The following is a 22,722-nucleotide window of genomic DNA, read 5'->3' on the forward strand; positions in this document are numbered from 1 at the left end:
GACAAGGGGGGCACGGTATGGTGGAGACGCCCCTCAAAATAAGGGAACGTATCCCATGCCAGGGGGGCACATGAGTGGCACGGGTGGGCGACAGATTTGTGAAATTTGAGCAATGTAGACTGTATTGAACAATTTGTATAGCCTCCGAAAATGTTGGATGCATTGTTCGCACAGTTCACGTATTGTATATTTATTACCTGAATAAAGTCTATTTTGAAATTTAAAAAAAAAAAAATGTTCTCCACAGATGATGCCTGACCTGCTGAGTTGCTCCAGCACATTTGGGGCTTTCCTTGGTGAACTAGCATCTGCAGTTCATTGATTCTACATCTCTTTGCAGAATATAAATTCACAGCTCAGACAACCAGAAATCCCGGCTCTATCTAGTGTACAAACTGATCAATTGAAAAAAGAAATGTTCCAAAAGAAGTAAGCCAGATCACAGTGTGGTGGTCTTGCAGTTGCGATCAAAATGAACTACAGATGCTAGTTTGTACCAAAGATAGACACAAAATGCTGGAGTAACTCAGCAGGTCTGGCAGCATCCAGCAGATGTCTTGTGCTAGAGTCTTGAAGACTACAAGTCCCAGTGTGCAGCCAGTCTCCTTCTGTTGCTGCGCAAACGCTGTGTGGGATGACTGGCTGGAGGGTGGGAGGGAGGGAGTGAGTCTGGGATCAAAGCGCTTATTGTGTGGCACGGAGCTGGAGGATTAGCAGGGAGCAAACCTGAATCATGCATTGCACAGACGGGGAGTGGTGCCCAGATTGTGCAAGCGGCAGATAGACAGGCAGGCAGGGAGAGGGAGAGAGCGGACAGCGGGCTCACTGTGTCTGTGCGGCCGGGACAAGGGGCAGGAGCTGGGGGAGAGAGCAGGAGAAGGAGAGGGAGCATGAAAGCGGGCAGCGGCTGAGGGCGGATTCCCACTGCTGCCGCTGCTCGGATGGTCCGCCGGTGACCGTAGCGGGAGTTGCTACTTAAGGAGGGGTGTGTGTGAGAGAATATTGCAGAGGGGGAGGAGAGAGGACTGAGTGTGTGGTGGGGAGTGGAGGAGAGGAGAGGTTGAGGGGGAGCCGAGTCGGGGTGGGGTGGGCTGGTGTGGGCTGCGCGACCATGGGCAACGCCGGCAGCATGGAGCCGCAGCACAGTGATGTGCGAGCCCAGACCGTGCCCCACAAGGTGCCCATGCCCGGGGCCGGCGAGCTGGAGGAGCGCTTCGTAGTGGTTCTGGTGAGTGGTCTGCATCGACGCCCAACTTCGGGCTCTCTCTCGCTTGGCTTTTCATTGTTTTGCAGGCAGCAGCCGTGTTGGGCTTAACCCCTTCCCTCCCCTTCTCCCTCCCCTTCCCCTCTCCCCCCCCCTTCCTCTCTCTCTCACCCCCCTCACCCTCCTCCCCCCCCTTCTCCCTCTCTCCCCCTCTTCCTCTCTTTCTCTCTCTCCCTCTCTCTCCCCCCCCCCTCCTCTCCCCTCCCTCCCTCTCTCTCTCTCCTTACTCTTGGCTTTATGCTCCGTGTCTTGCATTTCCGCCTTCTCTCCCCCCCCCTCCCCCTCCCCCTCCCCCCCTCTCTCTCTCTCTCTCTCTCTCTCCTCTCCCCCTCTTCCTCTCTCTCTCTCCCTCTCCCTCTCCTCCCTCTCTCCCTCCCCCCCTCTACCTCCCTCTATCTCTCTCTCAACATCTCTCTCTATCACTCTCTCTCTACCCGCTGTCTCTCTCTCTCTCTCCTCTCCCTCCCTCTCTCCTCTCCCTCTCTCCCCCTATCTCTCTCTCCCCCTCCCTCTCTCTCCCTCTCTCCCTCTCTCTCTCTCTCCCTCCCTCTCTCTCCCCCCCCTCTCTCCCTCCCTCTCTCCCCCCCTCCCCTCTCCCTCCCCCTCTCTCCCCCCCCTCTCTCTCCCCCCCCCTCTCTCTCCCCCCCCCCCTCTCCCCCTCCCCCCCCCCCCTCTCTCCCCCCCCCCCCCTCCCCCTCTCTCCTCTCCCTCACCCCCCCTCCCTCCTCCCCACCCCCTCCCTTCCCCCCCCCCCCCCCCATTTTCTCCTCTCTTCTTCCGCTTCTCTGATCTCCCCTTCGTCAATTTTACCTTCCCTCGTCTCCCCTTCTTCCATCCCTGGTCCCCCTCCTCTCCTGATCTCCCACCCCCCTCTGATCCCCCCTCTTCCCATGCCCAATCTCCCCTTGCCCCTCCTCACCCCGCACCCTCTCTGCCCCTTCACCCTTTATTGATGGACTTGCTGCGAGGTTCATGCAGAGGCTGGGTGGGGGAGGGCAGTGAATCAAGGGTTAACAGCCATATGCTTCCCGTCTGTAGATGGTGTGTGAGACAAAAACACAAGCTCAGCGATCTTGCTTATTGACCGTGTAATACACTCACACTCTCACTCTGAAGCCTGCAGAGTGGAAGTCGCAGAGGCGAAGGTTGCAGTAAAACTTGTTGGATGTAGTGTGAGTGAGTGAGCCTGTTGCGGGCATTGACTGTCCTTGGCAGCCTTGTAGCAGCTTTGAGATGAGGCATGAAATGCAGCGGCCTTGCTTTGTGAGGCTCAGTGGCGAAGAGCAGGGGCATGTTTTAAATTAGAGAAACGTTCATTCCAAAAAGTTTATTTCTCTCTGCAGAAATCCATCTGTGTGTTGATGTACAGCGGGTTGGGCGAGAAGGGGCGGGGATCTTTTGGTTCCAGTTTCACGAATTTTGTAAACATTTTTTTTCAGAGAAGAGGTAATGCTTCGGATTTCTGTTTTGGTTCCCTGAGTTGACTGTCCTCGCCAGTATATCCAAACTGGCCAAGGCCACACTTATCCACAGTAGCCATAGATACCAATGTTTGTGCCCGTTCCCCACAAGAACATTTTATTTTCATCAAGTTGAGGGAGAAAGTCATGTTGGTGTACTGCTTCCAATTTCCTACCTCGACCTTTCATATTCAAATAAATTTGAGGGTTTGAATCGTTTGATGGTCCGTGGTTCTGGTGTGGAGATGGGGAAACAATCAACTGGTGATTGGGAGGGGGGTTGTTGAGGAGATTAGACTATTTTAATATCCAGAGCAGTTGTGCAGTAATTGGAGATATTATTTAGATTTGAGTTCTAGTAAACGGGGAACTGCGGGTGCTGGTTTACCAAGAAAAGACACCAAGTGCTGAAGTAACTCAGCGGGTCAGGCAGCATCATGGATAGGTGATGTTTCGGGACGGGTCTGAAGAAGGGTCCTGACCTGAAACGTCACCTCTCCATATTATCCAGATATGCTACCTGACCCGCTGAGTTACTCCAGCATTGTGTCTTTCCTTGGTGTGGCTCTTTGATAATATTAGCTGCCTTTTTGAGGCAGTACATCCTGTAGACCATTTTTGTATGTGGATACTGGGTGGGAGAAGATTTGGGATGTTTTGATACTTAATTGGGAATTAAGTTTTGATCCTGTTGTGCATGGAAGGTTCTTGCTTATTCTCCATGCCTTCAGTCGTCAGTGAATGAAGTTACCAAAAGTTTTTTTGCATACTTTTTTGCAGATCTTTTATTCATTGTCCTTTATCTCTCTACATCATCGTCTATATCTCTAATTTCCCTTTCCCCTGACTAGTCTGAAGAAGGGTCTCGACCCAAAAAGTCACCCATTTCCTCTCTCCAGAGATGCTACCTGTCCCACTGAGTTACTCCAGCTTTTTGAGTCTATCTTCAGTTTAATCCAGCATCTACACTTCCTTCCTACACAACAAAGTTACCAACCTCTCTCCCCTCATTAGATGACTGAAAAGGAACATAGAACACACATCATCACCTATCCATGTTCTGCAGGGATGCTGCCTGACCCACTGAGTTACCTCTGCACGTTGTGTCTTTATTGCCGTGCATTCAGTAGGGTTGCCTGGTGTATTTCATACAGCATAACCATGATGTAACAGTATAAACAGCACTTTTGGATGTCTTAAATAAATGCAAATGTTTTCTTTGGATAATAGGAAAAGAAACAAGCTATGCAAACCAAATATTGGTCATTATTACTGTGTATAATTGAAGTTTGCACTGATTTGGACGGGATGCTACTTTGAATGTCCTCATTACTAAAAAATTGTGATTGAAACATTTGTGAATTCATTTGTAGATAATGCGTTGGTTTATTTCAATCAACTTTTGTAGTTTCCTTGATGGAGCGGAGGCAGTTTCACAAGTTGGAATCAGAATCAAATAATTTGGATTGTTTTATAATATATTGTTCTTATTACATTGAAAGTCATCTAATTTTTTACTTCCCAGTAATGCGATGGCTGCCTAGAGGTAGTTCCCACATCATTAAGGGCATTATGCATTGCATTGTAGAATTGCTTGTCATAGTTCCTCTATGCTGTGATCAGTTTAACAGAAGGTACGTGAATTTAACCTTGCGTAAAACGATCTGTCATCTGTGTAGAAACAAAATAAAACTTAAATGTTTTCCTAAATTGTGAATTATTGGCATAGAGCAGCACGGTGGAACAGCGGTAGAGTTGCTGCCTTACTGAGGCAATCCTAACTGCGGGTGCTGTCTGTACCGGATTTACATGCTCTGCCCGTGCACATGTGGGTTTTCTCCGGGTGCTCCAGTTTCCACCCTCACTCCAAAGCCGTACATGTTTGTAGGTTAATTTGTTTTGATTAAAAATTGTAAATTGACCCTAGTGTTCGAGTTGTATTCATTGTCACGTGTACTGAGGTACAGTACAGAAAAGCTTTTGTTACGTGTTAACCAGTCAGTGGAAAGACTATACATAATTATAATTGAGCCACCCAGTGGCGGAATTCATTGCCACAGACGGCTGTTTAGGCCACGTCAATGGATATGTTAAAGTTTGAGATTGATAGATTCTTCATTAGTATTGGTGTCGGGGATTATGCGGAGAAGTCAGGATAATGGGATTAAGCGGGAGAGATAGATCAGTGATGATTGAACGGCGGGATAGGCTTGGTGGGCCGAATGACCTAATTCAGCTTCTATAACATGATACAGGGAATAACGTGAAAAACGTTTAGTGCAAGATAAAGTGTAGGACTGTGTTAGTATACAGGGTGATTGCTGGTCGGCGCGTACTCATTGGGCCGAAGGGCCAGTTTCCATGCTGTATCTCTAAAGTAAACTAAATGTATAGATGTAAAAGCCAAATGTCATTCAGTTGGGAATTATCCACTTCTATGCTTTGAAGTTGGAAAGGTGCCTGTGTGTCAGGAGGAAGGGTGTCTGTTCAAACCACATTCCAGATGTGACACTGGACACTGCAATGGTGTTTCCCTCAGGTGGAAATACAAACTTCTCCATCCATATTCAAAGGAGGGAAAACCCTCTGTTTCTGAACCGATAATTATCACTCGATCTGTATCATGCTTTGATAAATGTTATTTGCCTGCTGTTTGCTACATGTCTCTACAGTGGTGACTACATTTAGAAGAAGCACTTAATTGTCTGAAGCCCTTGGAGAATTCTGCAGTCTTAAAATAAATACTATTGGCGGTGCATAAATTGTGTGAATAAATTCACACAGAGGGTGGTGGGCGCATGGCACGAGCTGACGGTGGAGGTGGTTGAGACAGGTACTAACGCAACTTTTAAGAAGCAATTAGACAGGTACATGGATAGGATAGGTTTAGAGAGATACGGGGCCAAAGGCCGGAAAGTGGGACTCGTGTTGATATGTTGGCCTGATATGTGGGGACAAGTTGGGCTGAAGGGCCTGTTTCCACACTTTATGATTATGACTAGAAACAAAAGGAGACACAAAATGCTTAAGTAACTTCAGCAGGTCAGGCAGCATCTCTGGACAACATGGAGAGGTGACATTTCGGCTTGGGACCCTTCTTCAGACTGAAGAAGGCTCCTGACCTGAAAAGTAACCTATCCATGTTCTCCAAGGATGCTGCCTGGCCCTCTGCGTTACTCCAGCACCATGTGTCATGTAGTTCCTTGTATTCACAGTAAAGGAAAGCTTTAACAAAAGTAATGCTGCTACATCAGTGTGTTATTGATATATTACACCTAGGTACGTGTATAATAAAGTAACTATTACAACTACTGTATTGGAGATGTTCTTTGAAAGATTTTCAGTGCAAGTAAATCAAATGAAGGTGTTGAGCTACTTTACTAACATGCAGTGTAATCATTTTCAGTGGTTAAACAGAAGCATTAATTGGTGGCGGCTTCTGGAAGTTTGACTTGCATGATAATAAATAATGAACTAGGGAAGGTTTGTTGATAATACACACCACACCTTTCCGAGATAATAAGATGTGGAATGATATTGACATAGGGTGATAAAGGAATAAGGTGTGGAATGATATTGATAAATATCTGCAGATTTGTTTCAATGCTTTGATCTTCACTGGCATTGAGAGACGTCAAAATAATTTACTGTATTTCAAAACAATGTGGTCAATATTTTCCCATGACATTTTATTGTCACTTGAAATTAATGGTAGATTTAAAACAATAGATTGGAAAAAATGTATTTGTTACTTTTAGATGGGAAATGTTTAAGTTTGGTGGTCAATACAAAGTGCTGGAGTAACTCAGCAGATCAGGCAGCATCCCTGGAGAAAAAGGATGGGTGACGTTTCGGGTTGGAACCCTTCTTCAGACTGCCTGACCCACTGAGTGACTCCAGCACTTTGTGTCTATCTCCGATATAAATCTGCATTTGCTGTTCCTTCATGCATGTAACTGGTGGTGCTTTGTAACATCTTTACTTTGTTGCAATCCCAAAGCAAAATACTGTAACTGTTAAAACAAACAGAATTATTCTTATAACAAATGTAAAGCACTTTGGTCAACAAGAGTTGTTTTATAAATAAATGTGACTTGACTTGAATTTAGTAATTTTTGGTGATTTGGTAAATTTAATCTAAAGAAGGGTTCCGACCTGAAATGTTGCCTATCCATGTGTTCTAGAGATGCTGTCTGATCTGCTGAGTTACTTCAGCACTTTGTTCTATGCAAGATTCCACATTAACATTTTAACTTCTCTGTAATTTGTGGAAAGCACCCTCATCCCTCTGCGTCTCCCTGTATTATACACATGGACCGATGGAACAGTTTATGGAACAGTGGCGCACAGCTGGTACAGTGGCGCAGTTGGTTGAGCCACTGCCTCACAGCGCCAAAGACCCAGGTTCGATCCTGACCTTGGGTGCTGTTTGTGTGGAGTGTGCCTCTCCCAGTGCACCGGTTTCCTCCCACACTCCAAAGAGGTGTAGGTTAATTGGCTTATGTAAATTACCCCTAATGTATAAGATAGAACTTGTGTACGGGTGATTGCTAGTCGGCACTGACTTGGTGGGCTGATGGGCCTGTTTCCACGCTGCATCTCTAAAGTCTAAAAATGTACCCCGTCAGGACTGACTAGCTTTCCTACTTTGCAACCCAATCAGTCCCCACCTGTCCTTTTGACTATATTTTCACTGGTAGAATATATTAACTTCCATTAACTCCATCTACACTTCACGTTGCTTTGGCGAGACCACCAGCTTAATCAAAGACCAGTCTCACCCCAGACTCCCACTTCTCCCCTCTCCCATCAGGCAAGAGGTACAGAAGTGTGAAAACGCACACCTCCAGATTCAGGAACATTTTCTTCTCAGCTGTTATCAGGAAACTGAACCATCCTATCACCAACTGGAGGTCGGTGCTGAATTACAGTCCACTCATTGGTGACCCTTGGATTATCTTTAATCGGACTTTACTGGACTTTATCTTGTACTAAACGTTATTCCCTTTATCCGGTATCTGTACACTGTGGACGGCTGGATTGTACTCGTGTATAGTCTTTCCGCTGACTGGTTAGCACGCAACACAAGCTTTTCACTGTACCTTAGTACACGTGACAGTGAGCTACGCTAAACCAAATTTAAAAGCTTCATCAGCTTTAAATGGCTTTCTTATATGGCCAGGAGTTTCAAAGCACTTCACACCCAATGCGGTATCTTTAAATTGTAGCGGAGTTGGCAAAGATATCATGGGCCAAAAGACAAGCAATGATGTTAATTCCCATGGTTCCAATATCAGACGGAAATTGTTTGTGAGGTTAGATGAGACTCATTTTCTTTTCATCCCTTGGGGTAAAATACTGTTGGACACCTACAACTCCACTGTGTACAACAAACTTATTGTTTTTTAACATATGTAGGAAAGAACTGCTGGTTTAATCAAAAGAGAGACAGCATCTGTGGCGAAAAGGAATAAGTGACCTTTCGGGTCAGAACCCTTCTTCAGACTGAAAGATTGAGCTGGGATGGGAGGGGGGGGAAGAGTGTTACACACATGCATACTTTTTATTTAGAGATACCGTGTGGAAACAGGGCCTTCAGCCCACTGAATCCACGCCAGCCAGCGATCACCCCGTACACTAACACTATCCTACACACTAGGGGGAATTTGCATTTACTAAAGCCAATTAATCTACAAACCTGTACGTCTTTGCAATGTGCGAGGAAACCAGAGCACCCGGAGAAAGCTCACGTGGTCACAGGAAGAACGTACAAACTCCGCACCGACAACACACGTAGTCAGGGTCGAACCCAGGTCTCTGGCGCTGTAAGGTAGCAACTCTACCGCTGTGCCGCCCACCTGTTGGGTTTTATGCTGACCACTGAGTTACTCCAGCACTTAGTGTCTTTCCTTCTATTACTATCATTGCTATTAACTAGACGTCCGTTTGGCTGTTGTGATGGTGAAGGATGGATTAGTTGCATTACTTATTAAGATGTGAATTTGTCAAATTTTGTTAAAAATGGGCTGCTTTTATCAAACAACTTTGCCAATATCTTGATTCCGGGTGCTTCATCAACAGATTTTTTACTGTTGTTGACACTGAAGAATTGTTTTGTCTGGCTTTGGGAACATAGCTGCCAATATCCTAAAATTAGTTTTAATTTCACTTTTGAGACTTGCTTATAAACGGTCCTAATCTCCCGACAGCTTGAGGTTAGGCGATAAAAGATAGCTAATTCAAGGGAGTTAGAGTATTCATTTTCCTGATCTATCAACCGCACTTGCGCATTCCTCAGAGAGAAAGTGGTGCCATAGGAATAGTACAAAAACAGTGGTACAGGGTGGCACAGCTGGTAGAGCTGCCGCCTCAGAGCGCCAGAGACCCGGGTTCGATCCTGACCTCGGGTTCTGTTTGTATGTCAGATATGTTTGTATGTTCTCCCTATGACCACGTGTGTTTTCTCCCACATTCCAAAGACGTGCATATATGTAGGTTAATTGGCTTCTGTAATTTTCCTGGTTGCCTCCGGGTGCTCTGGTTTCCTCCCACATCTCAAAGATGTGTGGATTAGTAGGTTAATTGGCTTCTGTAAAATTGTCCCTAGTGTGTAAGGAGTGGATGCAAAAGTGGTGATAACATAGAACTAGTGGGAACGGGTGATCGATGGTCAGCATGGACTCGGTGGGTCTAAGGGCCTGTTTCCATGCTGTATCTCTAAACCAAACACAAGGACAATGGAGGCCTCTCAGCCCAATTTGTCTGTGTTGCTCAGGAAAGAGTCATCTGTCTGCACTTGGTTCATAACTTCATAAATCACATCTCTTTAAAAGAATACTTCTAAATTCAAGCGTGGCAGATGGAGTTCAGTACGGGAAAGTGTGAGGTGTTGCACTTTGGGTGGTCAAATGTTTGGGGAAAATAGGCAAAACTGTTAACAGCATTGAATATGGAGGGAAGTTGAGCTCCAAGTCCATAACTCCCTGAAAGTAGCAACACAAGACGATGGAGTGGTAAGAGTGGCATATGGTATGCTTGCCTTCATTGGTCAGGGCATCGAGTATAAGAGTCAGAATTCACGATGCAGCTTTATAGGACTCTGGTTATTTGCATTTGGAGTATTGCGTGCGGTTCTGGTCGACCTGATACAGGAAGGAAATATCAAATACTAGAGGGTATATATAGCTTTAAGTTGAGAGGGGCAAAGAGAAACTAATCTTGTATCCCTCTCGTTAGCCCATCTTCCCAGCCAACAATGGGCCATTATGGGCTCCTGTGGTCACCTGTTGCCAGCCCTGATTTGTTCTGGCTTTTTCTCGCCTTATCTGTGCCCCTCATAATTGTGTATATCTCTATAAAGCCACTCCTCAGTGAAAAATCTCAGTCTCGCCAGCTCTCCTTATAGTTCAAGGTCTCTATTCTGGTGAATCATTTCTGTACCCTTTCCAGCTTAATGACATACTTCCTCTAACTGGGTGACCAGAACTGCACACAAAAACCCAATGAAAATACACAAAGGATTTGCAAATATAAATGAGCATGAACTCTTGAAAAGACGAATAACAAAAAGAAAAAAGAGGTTTGGATGGACTTTTCTAAAGATTTCTACAGCTTTTTAAACGAAATGTTAACTGGGAAAGCTGTCAACATTACTACTAATGCTGCTGCTCTTTGCTTAAAACAAAAGTCAAGACAAGTGTTTAATTGCCATATATACCAAAAAAGAACAATGAAATTATTTCTCGCGGCAGCATAGCAGGTTTGTAAACACAGTACTCAACATAAAACAACCAAAAAAAATCAATAAATAAAAACAAAACTAATATTAGTGCAACACAAAACAAAAGGGCGGCACAGTGGCCCAGCATTAGAGTTGCTGCCCACACTCTGCGGCAGAGACCTGGGTTTGATCCTGACTATGGGGTACTGTCTACAGAGTTTGTACGTGTGGGTCTTCCCCGGGTGCTCCGGTTTCCTCCCACACTCCAAAGACGTGCAGGTTTGCAGTAAAAATTTGGCTTCAGTAAAAATTGTAAATTGTCCTGTCCCTAGTGTGTGGGATAGTGCAGATGTAACGGAGACCTCTGTGTTTAAGAAGGAACTGCAGATGGTCTGAAGAAGGGTTTCGGCCAGAAACGTTGCCCATCTCCTTCGCTCCATAGATGCTGCTGCACCCGCTGAGTTTCTCCAGCATTTTTGTGTAACTAACGGAGACCTCTGTTTGGCGTGGACTCGGTGGGCTGAAGGGCCTGTTTCTGCACTGTGTATCTCTAAACTAAACTTAAAAAAACGAATTAAGATCTGGCGTGCAAGTCCTCTATCTGATTTGAAATTGCTTCAGCAAGTCCTCTGTGACGTGTCGCTCCTATCAAGTGTGGGCAGCTGATTGTTTTACATTTGTAATCCCCTCCTCCACTCGGCACCTGTATTCTGCGCACCACGGGAGGTTTGCATTGTCTGCCCAGATCTGGCATGTGTTCCCCCAGTCCTTCCCTAGTCCATCTATCCCCTCCTCTCTGCTCCTTTTATCACAATGGACACCGACCGGTCGACTCTTCACCGGGAGATTGGCGGGGCTGCCTCACACTCTAAATGGATGCTCTCTGCAGGGAAGCTGCTAAGCTGATGTCGTTTCAGCCACACAATAAAAGCCCATGCCGATGAGGCTGGGTGAAAGGAGTATCCCTTCAACATGCCGCTTGTTTCATGCCCGTGAAGTACCTGCAGTAATACACCAGAGTTCTTTAATATACTTAAATTGAAAAAATAAATGAGACCTCAGTATGATTAAGTACCTTAACCTGAGATTAACCTCCAATACCTAGCTCTAATCCATGTCCGCATTAACATCTTGTTATGGGGGCGTGTATTTCACTTCACAGTAGCTTATTTAAATGTGATGTTTTTACCATTCATACCTAACATATGAGATGCAGCATTTGAATAAGAGATCCGAATTTCAGCAATTGCAGCATTATTATTCCTGGAGCTCATTCTCATTTATGTTTGTGACTCCTTTGTGTATTTTCATTGGAATACTGTGCATACCCTGTGATAGGAAGGATGTCATTTAGCTGGAAAGGGCCGCATAAAAGATTTGCCAGGATGTTACCAGCTGGAGAATTAGCATGCAACATTCAGCAATAGAATGATCTTAAAACTCTTTCTTGTCAAATCACTTATTTAAATAAAATTAGTTAGATTACATTTTTTAAATTGTATGACAACAGTCTGAAGAAGGGACTCGACCCAAAATGACACATATTCCTTTTCGCCAGAGATGCTGCCTGACCCGCTGAGTTACTTCGGCATTTTGTGTTTATTGTCATTGTTTATTGTAACAAAGAAGGAACTGCAGATGCTGCTTTATACCAAAGATAGACACAAAATGTTGGAGTGACTCAGCCGTTCAGGCGGCATCTCTGGCCAACATGGAGAGGTGAAGTTTTGGGCACCGAAGCGTCACCTATCCATGTTTCCAGAGATGCAGCCTGATCTGCTGAGTTACTTCAGCATATGGTGTCTATCTTTGTCATTGTTTATTTCCTGCTCCTCGTTCAATGTTATGTGTATTTATTTTTTTTAAGAGAGTATGCAGTACCAAAATGGGTCCTTTATATTATAAGAGCTCTCCATATTGGTCACAAGCAAGATGCTGGTGCAACAAACATCAAAGTCATTGAAGGTAGACACAGAATGCTGGGGTAACTCAGCAGGACAGACAGCATCTCTGGAGAGAAGGAACGTGTAACGTTTCGGTCGAGACCCTTCTTCAGACTGATGTCAGGAGACAGGCAGCATTGGATGTTCGTAAACCAGCATTGAGGTCCTCGTGTCTCCATTTTACAGCTCCACTGCAAAATCTCTTCAAGGTATGCCGTCTTTGAAGAAGGTCCCCTCCTCTCTCCTATCTGCAGAGATGCTACCTGACCTGCTGAGTTACCCTGAGCACTCTGTGTCTTTGTGTCTTTTATTTGGTAAAGCTGCAGTTCCTTGTGTCTCTATAATGCAGAACTAGTGGGAACGGGCAATTGCTGGTCAGCATGGACACAGTGGGCCGACAAGCCTGTTTCCATTCTGTCTCTCCAAAAATAAAATAGTGGGACCGTGCATTAGGCTGCCGTTACTAATAATGTTGTTTGTTCATAAGAGCAGGACAAGTTACTTTCCTGCAACAACTTCATTGTTTTTATCTGCAATGGTATGAGTGCTAGTTCTCCAGTTGGCTGACAGTAAGTTGACCTGATATAATAAATAGACTGGAGTGCAGTGATCCCAACGTAATGGCATACTCGTACAGGCAATTATTTTTCCACTATTTTTTTTTTAATGCATTTTGTATTATTATTGTTCCAGCCAATCAACTTCTGAATGGATATAACATTTTTGGTAAATACTCTTTTAGAAATTAGTCTGATTTATTTTCATGAGGGGAATAGATATGGTGGATGCACGGAGTATTTTACCCATGTTGGGAATCAAGAACCAGGGGATATAAGTTTAAGGTGAGAAGGGAAAGATTTAACAGGAACCTTTTCACTCAGAGGGTGGTGGCTATATGGAACGAGCTGCCAGAGGAAGTAGTTGAGTCAGGTACTGCAACAAGTTTTAAAAACATTTGGACAGATACATAGGATAGGAAAAGTTTCGAGGGATATGGGCCAAAAGCGGGCAGGTGGAACTAGTGTAGATGAGGCATCTTGGTTGGCATGTGCAAGTTAAGCCAAAGGGCCTGTTTCCATACTGTATGACTCTAAAACCTAAATATTTAGAGATACAGCATGCAAACAGGCCCTTTGCCCCACCGAGCTCACTCCGACCAACGACCACACCATACACTAGTTCTATCACTCACACTGGGGACAATTTACAGAAGCCAATTAACCTACAAACCTGCACATCTTTGGAATGTGTGAGGAAACCGGAGCACCTGGAGAAAACCTGGAGAACGTACAAAATGCGTTCAGACAGCACCCGCAGACAGGATTGAACCCGGGTCTCTGGTGTTGTAAGGCAGCAGCTCTACCGCAGCGCCACCGTGCCGCCCTAGACTTGCGAATGAAGTTGCTGCTTAAGTTGTGTAGACTTGCTGCACTTGCTTTGACTGGGGAATGGACCAATTCTGTCAAAATGCATGTGTCACTTGCCAGTACCTTCAGTTTGTTGAGATTAGCTTGAAAGAGTGCATTAAGCTTGGCCTAATGAAAGGTCCTGGTGTAGACATGATGTAGGCGCTAACCGCTTTGTTAAAAAGTACTGACTCCATTATAATGTGAAGCCGTATTATCACTGTATCAATTGTGACAATATGCTCGGTAAGAATTGCCAGCGTCTGCATTAGTTGGATCAGCAGAACAGTATGCCTGATCTCATTTACAATACATCAGATAATTCCCAATTATTTTGGTTGAAATGAAAGCAACTAATTGAATCAGGCCAGCAACACTAGAATTGCTCATAGGAAATGTTAAAAGGCCAAAATTGCTCCATTCGAAATCATCCATTCAGCTTTCCATTTGCAATATATCAGACTTCTAAAAATCTTACGCAACAAGTTTAAAAAAAAAAAGTGGTATTTAGTTTAATAATTTGATTAAAGAAGTTTGTAAAATCTTCAGTCCTTTATTTTCACATCTTTTTTTATTTCTCTTGGGCTTTATCCAAACATCTGCCAATCAACCCTCCCCCCGCCCGTGTTCACCTACCTCCTGCTACTTTTTCCTACCCTTCCTCTCTTCTAGCTTTCCTCTTCTCCCCCCACCCCCCTTTCCCCTAACCCCCCGACAATCAGCCTGAAGAAGCATCCCGACCAAAAACGTCATCGAACCATGTTCTCCATGGATGCTGTCCGACCCTCTACGTTACTCTAGCATTTTGTGTCTATCTTTGCTTTCTCCAGTGTTGCAAAGGAAATTGAGTAAAAGAGAAGTCATGAGGGAGCGAGGTACAATGGTGGGCTGGAAGATCAAGAGACTAGAGGATCAATTGTGTTTCAATATCATTTTTTATCAACAACGGAATGGAGAAACTCTTACTTACAGTAGAATAACAGCCCTGTAAAAATCAATTAATTAAAAACCCCAATACTAGTGTGCAAAGCCTAAAGTCCTTAGCACAACCGAGGCGGTGAGTTCAATCCAAGATGGATGCTCTAGTAGACAGAGTTGGACTGGACTTTGAAAATGGCGCCAAAACATGGCGGTATGTGCATGTGTAAATATATGCAAAAATAATTTCACTATGCAGTTGCACATATGACAGATAAAGCACTTTTGTCCACTCAACCAAAGTTCATAGTTTAGTTTGTGTTTTGTAGTGTTCACGAACTTGATGGTTGTTGGGAAGAAGCTGTTCCTGAACCTGGAGGTCACGTTTTCAGACCCCTGAACTTTATTCCCCATGGTAACAATGAAATGAGAGAGTGCACAGGGCGGTGTGGTCTTTGATGATGTTGCCCGCTGCCTTTTTGTCTCCTCTCGATCCCTCCGTTGGTGGGGAGTTCAAGACCTGTGATGGACCGGGCAGTGTCCACAATGTTTTGTACGAGTTGCTGAACCAGGCTGCGATACAACCAGTCAATATTGCTCTCTACCTTACACATGTAGAGGTTCAAGAGAGCATTCATCGACATGCCAAATCTACTCAATATTCCAAGGAAGTAGAGTAGTTGATGAGCTTCCTTTTTATCAATGTGCTGGGCCCAGGGCAGATGGAAGGGGAGAGTGGGGCAGTCTGCTCCAGGTGATCATTATTGGGGGTGGGGTTTACTGTCATTGATTCAAGAGAGTTTATTGTCGTGTGTCCCTGATAGGACAATGAAATTCTTGCTTTGCTTCAGCGCAACAGAACATGAATACAAAACAGATCAGTGTGTCCATATACCATTATATAAATATATACACACATGAATAAATAAACTGATAAAATGCAAATAACAGATAATGGGCTATTAATGTTCAGAGTTTTGTCCGAGCCAAGTTTAATGCCTGATGGCTTAGGGAAGTAGCTATTCCTGAACCTGGTCGTTGCAGTCTTTGGGCTCCTGTACCTTCTACCTGAAGGTAGCAGGGAGATGAGTGTGTGGCCAGGATGGTGTGGGTCCTTGATGATACTGCCAGCCTTTTTGAGGCAGCGACTGCGATAGATCCCCTCGATGGTAGGGAGGTCAGAACCGATGATGGACTGGGCAGTGTTTACTACTTTTTGTAGTCTTTTCCTCTCCAGGATGCTCAAATTGCCAAATCAAGCCACGATGCAACCGGTCAGCATGCTCTCGACTGTGCACCTGTAGAAGTTAGAGAGAGTCCTCCTTGACAAACCGACTCTCTGTAATCTTCTCAGGAAGTAGAGGCGCTGATGTGCTTTTTTAATAATTGCATCAGCGTTCTCGGACCAGGAAAGATCTTCAGAGATGTGCACGCCCAGGAATTTGAAGCTCTTGACCCTTTCAACTATCGACCTGTTGATATAAACAGGACAGTGGGTTCCCATCCTACTCCTTCCAAAGTCCACAATCAGTTCCTTGGTTTTGCTGGTGTTGAGGGCCAGGTTATTGTGGACATATGGACAGTCGCTCGATCTCTCTTCTATACTCTGACTCATCCCCATTATTGATACGTCCCACAACAGTGGTGTCGTCAGCGAACTTGATGATGGAGTTTGCACTATGACCGGCTACGCAGTCATGAGTATAGTCCCGTGCTGATTGTTATCGAGTCTGACACATTTCCATCAATATGAACGAAGAGACCGTTCTGCGAGTTTGGTAACCAGCTTGGAGGGGATCATTGTATTAAATGCCGAGCTGTAATCAATGAATAACAGCCTGACATATGAGTTTTTGTTGTCCAAGTGGTCCAGTGCGGAGTGGAGGGCCAGCGAGATCGCATCCACCGTTGATCTGTTGTGGCGGTAAGCGAACTGCAGTGGGTCCAGGTTTTTGTCGAGGTAGGAGTTGATTTGCGCCATGATCAACCTCTCAAAGCACTTCATCACCACAGGCGTTAGTGCCACTGGTCGATTGGTAATTGAGATCAGGATCGGTGCGGAAAGGAACTGCTGATGCTGGTTTATACTGAAGATAGACACAATGTGCTGGAATAACTCAGCAGGTGAGGCAGCATCTCTGGAGAAAAAGGGATGGGTGACGTTTCTGGTGGGGCAACTGGAGTTAAGGGAAGGCCAGGATAAATCAGTGCTGGCAACAGATGTCAGAGGAAGGGTGGAGCCCTTAATGGCCTATTGTTGTCTGGACACAGTCTGGATGGGTTGATAAAGAAGGGATGCAAGGATGGGGGTGTTGTCTGTGTGGAGTTGACACGTTCTCCCTGTAATAGTGAGGGTTTCCTCTGGGTGCCCTGGCTTCCTCCTGTGAAAATGTAACTAGTTATTATAGTTTAATTAAATGTGGCATTAAATGGCTGATCCATTAACATTGGACTTTGATTCAGTATTTCATTCTCCAAATATGCCTATCAGATGAATCGACATGCTCTGATTTGTCCTGAATTAGCCGAGCTTAATAGCCGTTGGCCTTGTTGGGATCCAGCAGTTGTGTTGCAATCTCCCAGCTTCTGGCTCCAGCTTCACTGCCTTCCTTTGAAACGGATCCTCTAGTCTGTGCAAAGCACCATTGGAAGTAGCACAGGACTTGTGTGCTCAGCATTTACCTGCCAACACTTGTTCTCACTTACATCAAGGAACGGTTTCTGGCACTCGATTTACAATCCGTTGCAAACACTGTGCAGAACACCTCTGAACTCAACTGTGTTCTTGAGGAGGGAACAGCAAGTGGCGCAGCTGGATGAGATGCTGCCTTGCAATGTCGGAGACTGGGGTTCAATCCTGACTCTGGGTGTTGTCTCAGTGGAGTTTGCACGTTCTCCTTGTGACTGCGTGGGTTTTCTTCGGGTGCTCCGGTTCTGCTTCTAAGTGGTTCTGGGCCACTTTTCAGGAGAAGGGAAGGGAGGGTAAACCTCTAGCCCGTGGCTTGTTCAGAAGGTACGTGGTGTACTCGATGAGAGACTGGAAAGAGTGACTACAATGGGGGTACTGCAGGTGTGGAGTCTGGTGGTGGGAGTGGGCACAGTAGTTTGATATTTCTCACAATGAAAATCCTCTTGTAGATTCTGTGTTTTAGTTTATTTGGCCACACACTCATCTCCCTGCTACCTTCAGGTAGAAGGTATAGGAGCCTGAAGACTGCAACAACCAGGTTCGGGAATAGCTACTTCCCCACAACCATCAGGCTATTAAACCTGGCTCGGACAAAACTCTGATCATTAATAACCCATTATCTGTTATTTGCACTGTATGTCTATTTATTCATGTGTGTATATATTTATATAATGGTATATGGACACACTGATCTGTTTTGTAGTAAATGCCTACCATGTTATGTGTGCTGAAGCAAAGGAGGAATTTTATTGTCCGATCAGGGACACATGACAATAAACTCACTTGAACTTGAACTTGTTTAGAGATACAGCATGGGAACAGGCCCTTTGGCTCAACGAGCCTGTGCTGACCAGCGATCCCCATACATTGACGCGATCCAACACTTTAGGGACAATTTTACAATTTCATTAAGCCAATTAAACTACAAACCCGCAAGTTTTTGGAATGTGGGAGGAAACCAGTGATCCCGGAAAAAAATCCACAAGAGTCACGGGAACATATAAACTGTGCACAGACAGCACCCGCAGTCAGGATTGAACCTGGGCCTCTGGTGCTGTGAGGCAGCAACTCTACCACTGTGCCAGGGTGCTGCCTATCTGTATATCTGTGTAAATCATGAAAACATGTACAAAAGAAAAAGACATACAAGTCTTTTGAATCAATGTTATACAAATTCTGTGATTTGGGGAGTTTCATTTTCCCACCCATTTTTCTTTGGAAGAAATATTTAAAGATATTTTTGAGACAAGTGCTGATGTTACTTTGTCAGTCATTCTCCATCTATCTCTCCACCCTTTCTTGTCTTCTATTCCTTATTTTCATTTTCATCTTCTGTTGAGTTACATTTCACATTTTTTAGTCAGTTTTCCTGCCTCGCCCTTTTATCAACTTGCTTGAACGGGTTGGTATTTCCGATGAGATCGTGGACAAGGCACAATTCACAACTTTCTAGGCTAAAGTTTGGGGAATTAAACATTTCAAACTGTTAGAAATTCCCATGCCGTTTAGCCATTTAAGATGATTGCCAGTCTGGGCCAGATTTAAACTTTTTTATTGCAACTGGCAGGAAAATATTATAAAAATGTCATTTAAAACCAATTTTCTCACTTGCTTCTTAATCCCGACGGATCCCCACTTCACTGTCAGATGGTCTGCTTCCAATTTTATCAGCTGAAATTTTTGTTTTGTTTTGTTTTATGAAACAAGTGTTTAGCCAAATATTTCTAGAGGGCTGTGTGTCTGTCTTTCCACATCTGACACAGACCATATGTTGATCTTTAGCAGAATCCACTTACGGGTAGTACTGAGATATAACATACCGCATTTGTCTGTTTGCAGAAAAGATTAAAATAAACTAAAACTAAAACCTACCGTGGAAACTAATGAAATGATGATTCCTGATGCACACATTGCTCATATTACATGAGGTTTTCCAAATTCCACCATGTTCTTGATTGGTATTATGGAGTCCCTGATTCATGGTTTTCAATATTTCAGAAAAAAATCAGTTGCAAGGCTGAATGTTGTCTGAATCGTATACGTGGCAGCAGTAATATAGTCTGGTTCACAGTTACTACCAACCGTTTAATGCGTTGCGTGGTTCTCCCATGTTATATCAAAGAAAAAACGAACTGCAGTCTGCAGCCAAAGAGTTAAAGGCAGGGTGTAACTTGGCCAGTGAAGAAGAGTCCTGGCCCGAAACATCACCCATCCTTTTTCTACACAGATGCTGCCTGACCCGCTGAGTTACTCCAGCACTTGGTATACATCTTTGATATAAACCAGCATCTGCAGTTCCTTTCTATGCAGTATTTTAAATATGTATACATAGGATTTTATAGACTGTCCCTGTGTAACAGGGGTTCCCAACCTTTATCTTCCCATTTACCTCTGGCAACTTGAATAACACATAACAATGTTATTTCACTTATTTATGACAACTAATGATGGTCTTTAGATTTTGACCATTGAATAAGATGGCAAATTTGCAAGATGCCGTGCTTCTATTCTGGACAGATAGCTGATCCATTTATCACTGCTTCAAATAGTTGATGTTGAACCCTGTCATCTGGTCCACTAACTTGTTAGTGACATGGTACGCTTCGTTATTTTCTATCCTTTCCCAAATGCGATAGTTGACTTTTCATTTGCAATATCAACCTCTTTGTTCTCGTTATTCTTTATGATGCAAGGAATATGCAAGGTAGTTGGAACATGTTTGTCAGTATGGGCAAGTTGAACATAGCTCATTCCATATACCCACTACCCTCTGAGTTGAGTGAAAAGGTTGCCTCTCAGGTTCCTATTAAATATTTCCCCTCTCACCTTAAAACTATCTCCTGTGATATTTGATTTCCCTACCCTGGGGAAAATACTCTGTGCATTCACCCTATATATTCCCCTTGGGGTTTTATATACCTCCATATGATCACCCGCAGCCTCCTGCGCTCAAAGGAATACAATCCTAGCCTGTCCAACCTGTCCCTACAGCCTGTCAGTATATGGCTGTGGAGATCAGAAACAGCCAAAAAGGCATGACACATTGTGCAATCCTCAAACATGAAGGAGGCATCACTCTGATGTACTCTGCTCAAGGGATGCTTTCAATATCTGACATAAAGTCAGAGCAGTAGATCAGAAGGATTTACTTGCATTGATGTTTTTAATATTGAATGCACCCCACTGTTTCAATGTGCTAGTCCTTGGAAACTATTAAGGGCGGCACAGTGGCGCAGTGGTAGAGTTGCCGCCTTACAGCGCCAGAGACACGGATTCGATTCTGACTACGGGTGCTGTCTGAACGGAGTTTGTGCGTGATCTGTGTGACCGCATGGGTTTTCTTCGGCTGCTCCAGTTTCCTCCCACATTCCGATGACGTGCAGGTATATAGGTTAATTGGCTTTGGTAAAAATTGTAAATTGTCCATAATGTGCTTGATAGTGTTAGTGTACGGGGTGATCGCTGGATGCCATGGACACGGTGGTCTGAGTGGCCTGTTTCCGTGCTGTATCTCTAAAGTCTAAAGTAATGTCTAAACACACTGGTAACTCTTGTTGTGACAAGCAACTGCAGATACCAGTTTACAAAGAAGGACAAAAAGTGCTGGGGTAACTCAGCGGGTCAGGCAGTGTCCCTGGAGAACATGGATAGGTGGCATTTTGGGTCGGGACCCGTGTTCAGACCTGGTAACTTAAATTATACATGCAGCTTCTAAAATTAATTACTTGGTCTTATTAGGCATCATTAGGCATTATAGTGGTTGGCTGGCCATTCCTGCTTTCTGTCGCATTTCAATACATTTGACGGGTGATGACGTGTTTTTCTCCATACAACCTTTAGCTTAATAAAATGATTGTGTGCTTAGGCGTAAAGATGGTCACCATGAGATGTGATGTGCCTTTTTACAATACTGGAAAGATTCTGAGGAACAAGATTATTATCAATAATACACTGTTCTGAACAAAAATCTAACCATCATGTGAAACCTTACAAATAACAGATATACCGGTAAATTATTTTAGGAGAGAGGAGAACTTCCTCAAGGTAGGCATACCTTGAGAAGATTTCGCAGTGTAAACAAAATGTCGACGAAGGAACTGCAGATGCTGGAAAAATCGAAGGTAGACAAGGCCGAAAGCCAAAAACTTTTTTCAGAACAGGCAAATTTTCATCGTTTTGCCACCATTTTGGACACCAAAAATGGGACGTTAAAAACTCTGCCACATTTAGTCATGAATGTTTAAAACATAAATAAACTTCATATGGCCCCTCATACATATACGTTTTGATAATGAGTTCGGCAAATATCTTCATCAATACAGGAGAAAAATATAGTAATATGTCTGGTATTCCGCCTAGCAAAGATCCCGTAACGGTCGCTGTGCTTGGTGTCCATTGTCACAAAGACCGTTATCGGGGTCGGTACCTCCGTAAGTTAAACCACGGAGGTTTCAAACCTCTTTGAAACCTTTTTTCCCAACAAAACCCAACAAGGTATCCTATGGTAGTAGCGATTTTTGGGCGTTAATTATTTTTTCTTATTTTCCAAATAAATATATCAAAAACATCGAGGTGTCAAAAATTCAATGACCATTTACAATATATTTTCCGACTTATAAAAATCAATAAAAAAATGTTTTTGGACATAAAACGGCCATCAAAACTAAGAAACTGAGCCAATCTTCAATTTGGCAGCATACTGTCTCTTGTTTACCTTTCGTAGGGACCAAGTTGCTAACTTCATTTCTTCGTGTGAACTTCCGGAAGCTCCACAACAACCGTTACGGAGACATTTTACTAACTAAAAAATCACCCCAAATCAAACCTTCTGATGAATCATCGGCCACCGATATAGCTCTAATCCATAAGGTGATGTACCGTTTAGATCACATTGGTGAAAATGTTTGGTTTTCGCTAATAATGTAACGTTCGTTTTCTGGGACACCACACCTTTTAGTGTCCACCACAACAACATGGTGTGTAACGCGCGTTGCAGTGTCCACTCAGATGGATGCTGTATTCTACTACATGATCAGGTGAATGAAGTGGAAACGGTGTTTGCAATTTCATTATTCCATGTATTCATAAACATAAAAAGGAATATGAAATACGTGCACTGACTGTGCCAACCAGGTCACTGGTGGACACCACGTGACAACCGTTACACAAAATGTATTTGTGTATTCTGATGTCATTTTCAGAAACTTTCCATCAATATGCTATTTTTTCTTTTTTTTTTTTGTTGAAACTATGTTAGTCATGAACCCAATAACGTGCTTGTCAATTTTATTGAAGGAATTTGAAATTTGACCACCTTTGTCA

General features: G+C 44.0%; 1 protein-coding gene across 1 annotated transcript in view; it reads left to right on the top strand.

Moving 5' to 3' along the window:
• Window positions 1–1,068: 1,068 nt before the first annotated feature.
• Window positions 1,069–22,722, top strand: part of fmnl2a (formin-like 2a) — a 217,613-nt gene continuing 195,959 nt past the window's right edge. Inside the window, 1 exon segment of the mRNA XM_055638074.1 lies at window positions 1,069–1,228. Coding sequence (XP_055494049.1) covers window positions 1,112–1,228 — 117 coding nt within the window. The 5' untranslated portion in view covers window positions 1,069–1,111.

Source organism: Leucoraja erinacea, chromosome 7 (genome assembly GCF_028641065.1).
Source record: "Leucoraja erinacea ecotype New England chromosome 7, Leri_hhj_1, whole genome shotgun sequence".
NCBI lineage: Eukaryota > Metazoa > Chordata > Chondrichthyes > Rajiformes > Rajidae > Leucoraja > Leucoraja erinaceus.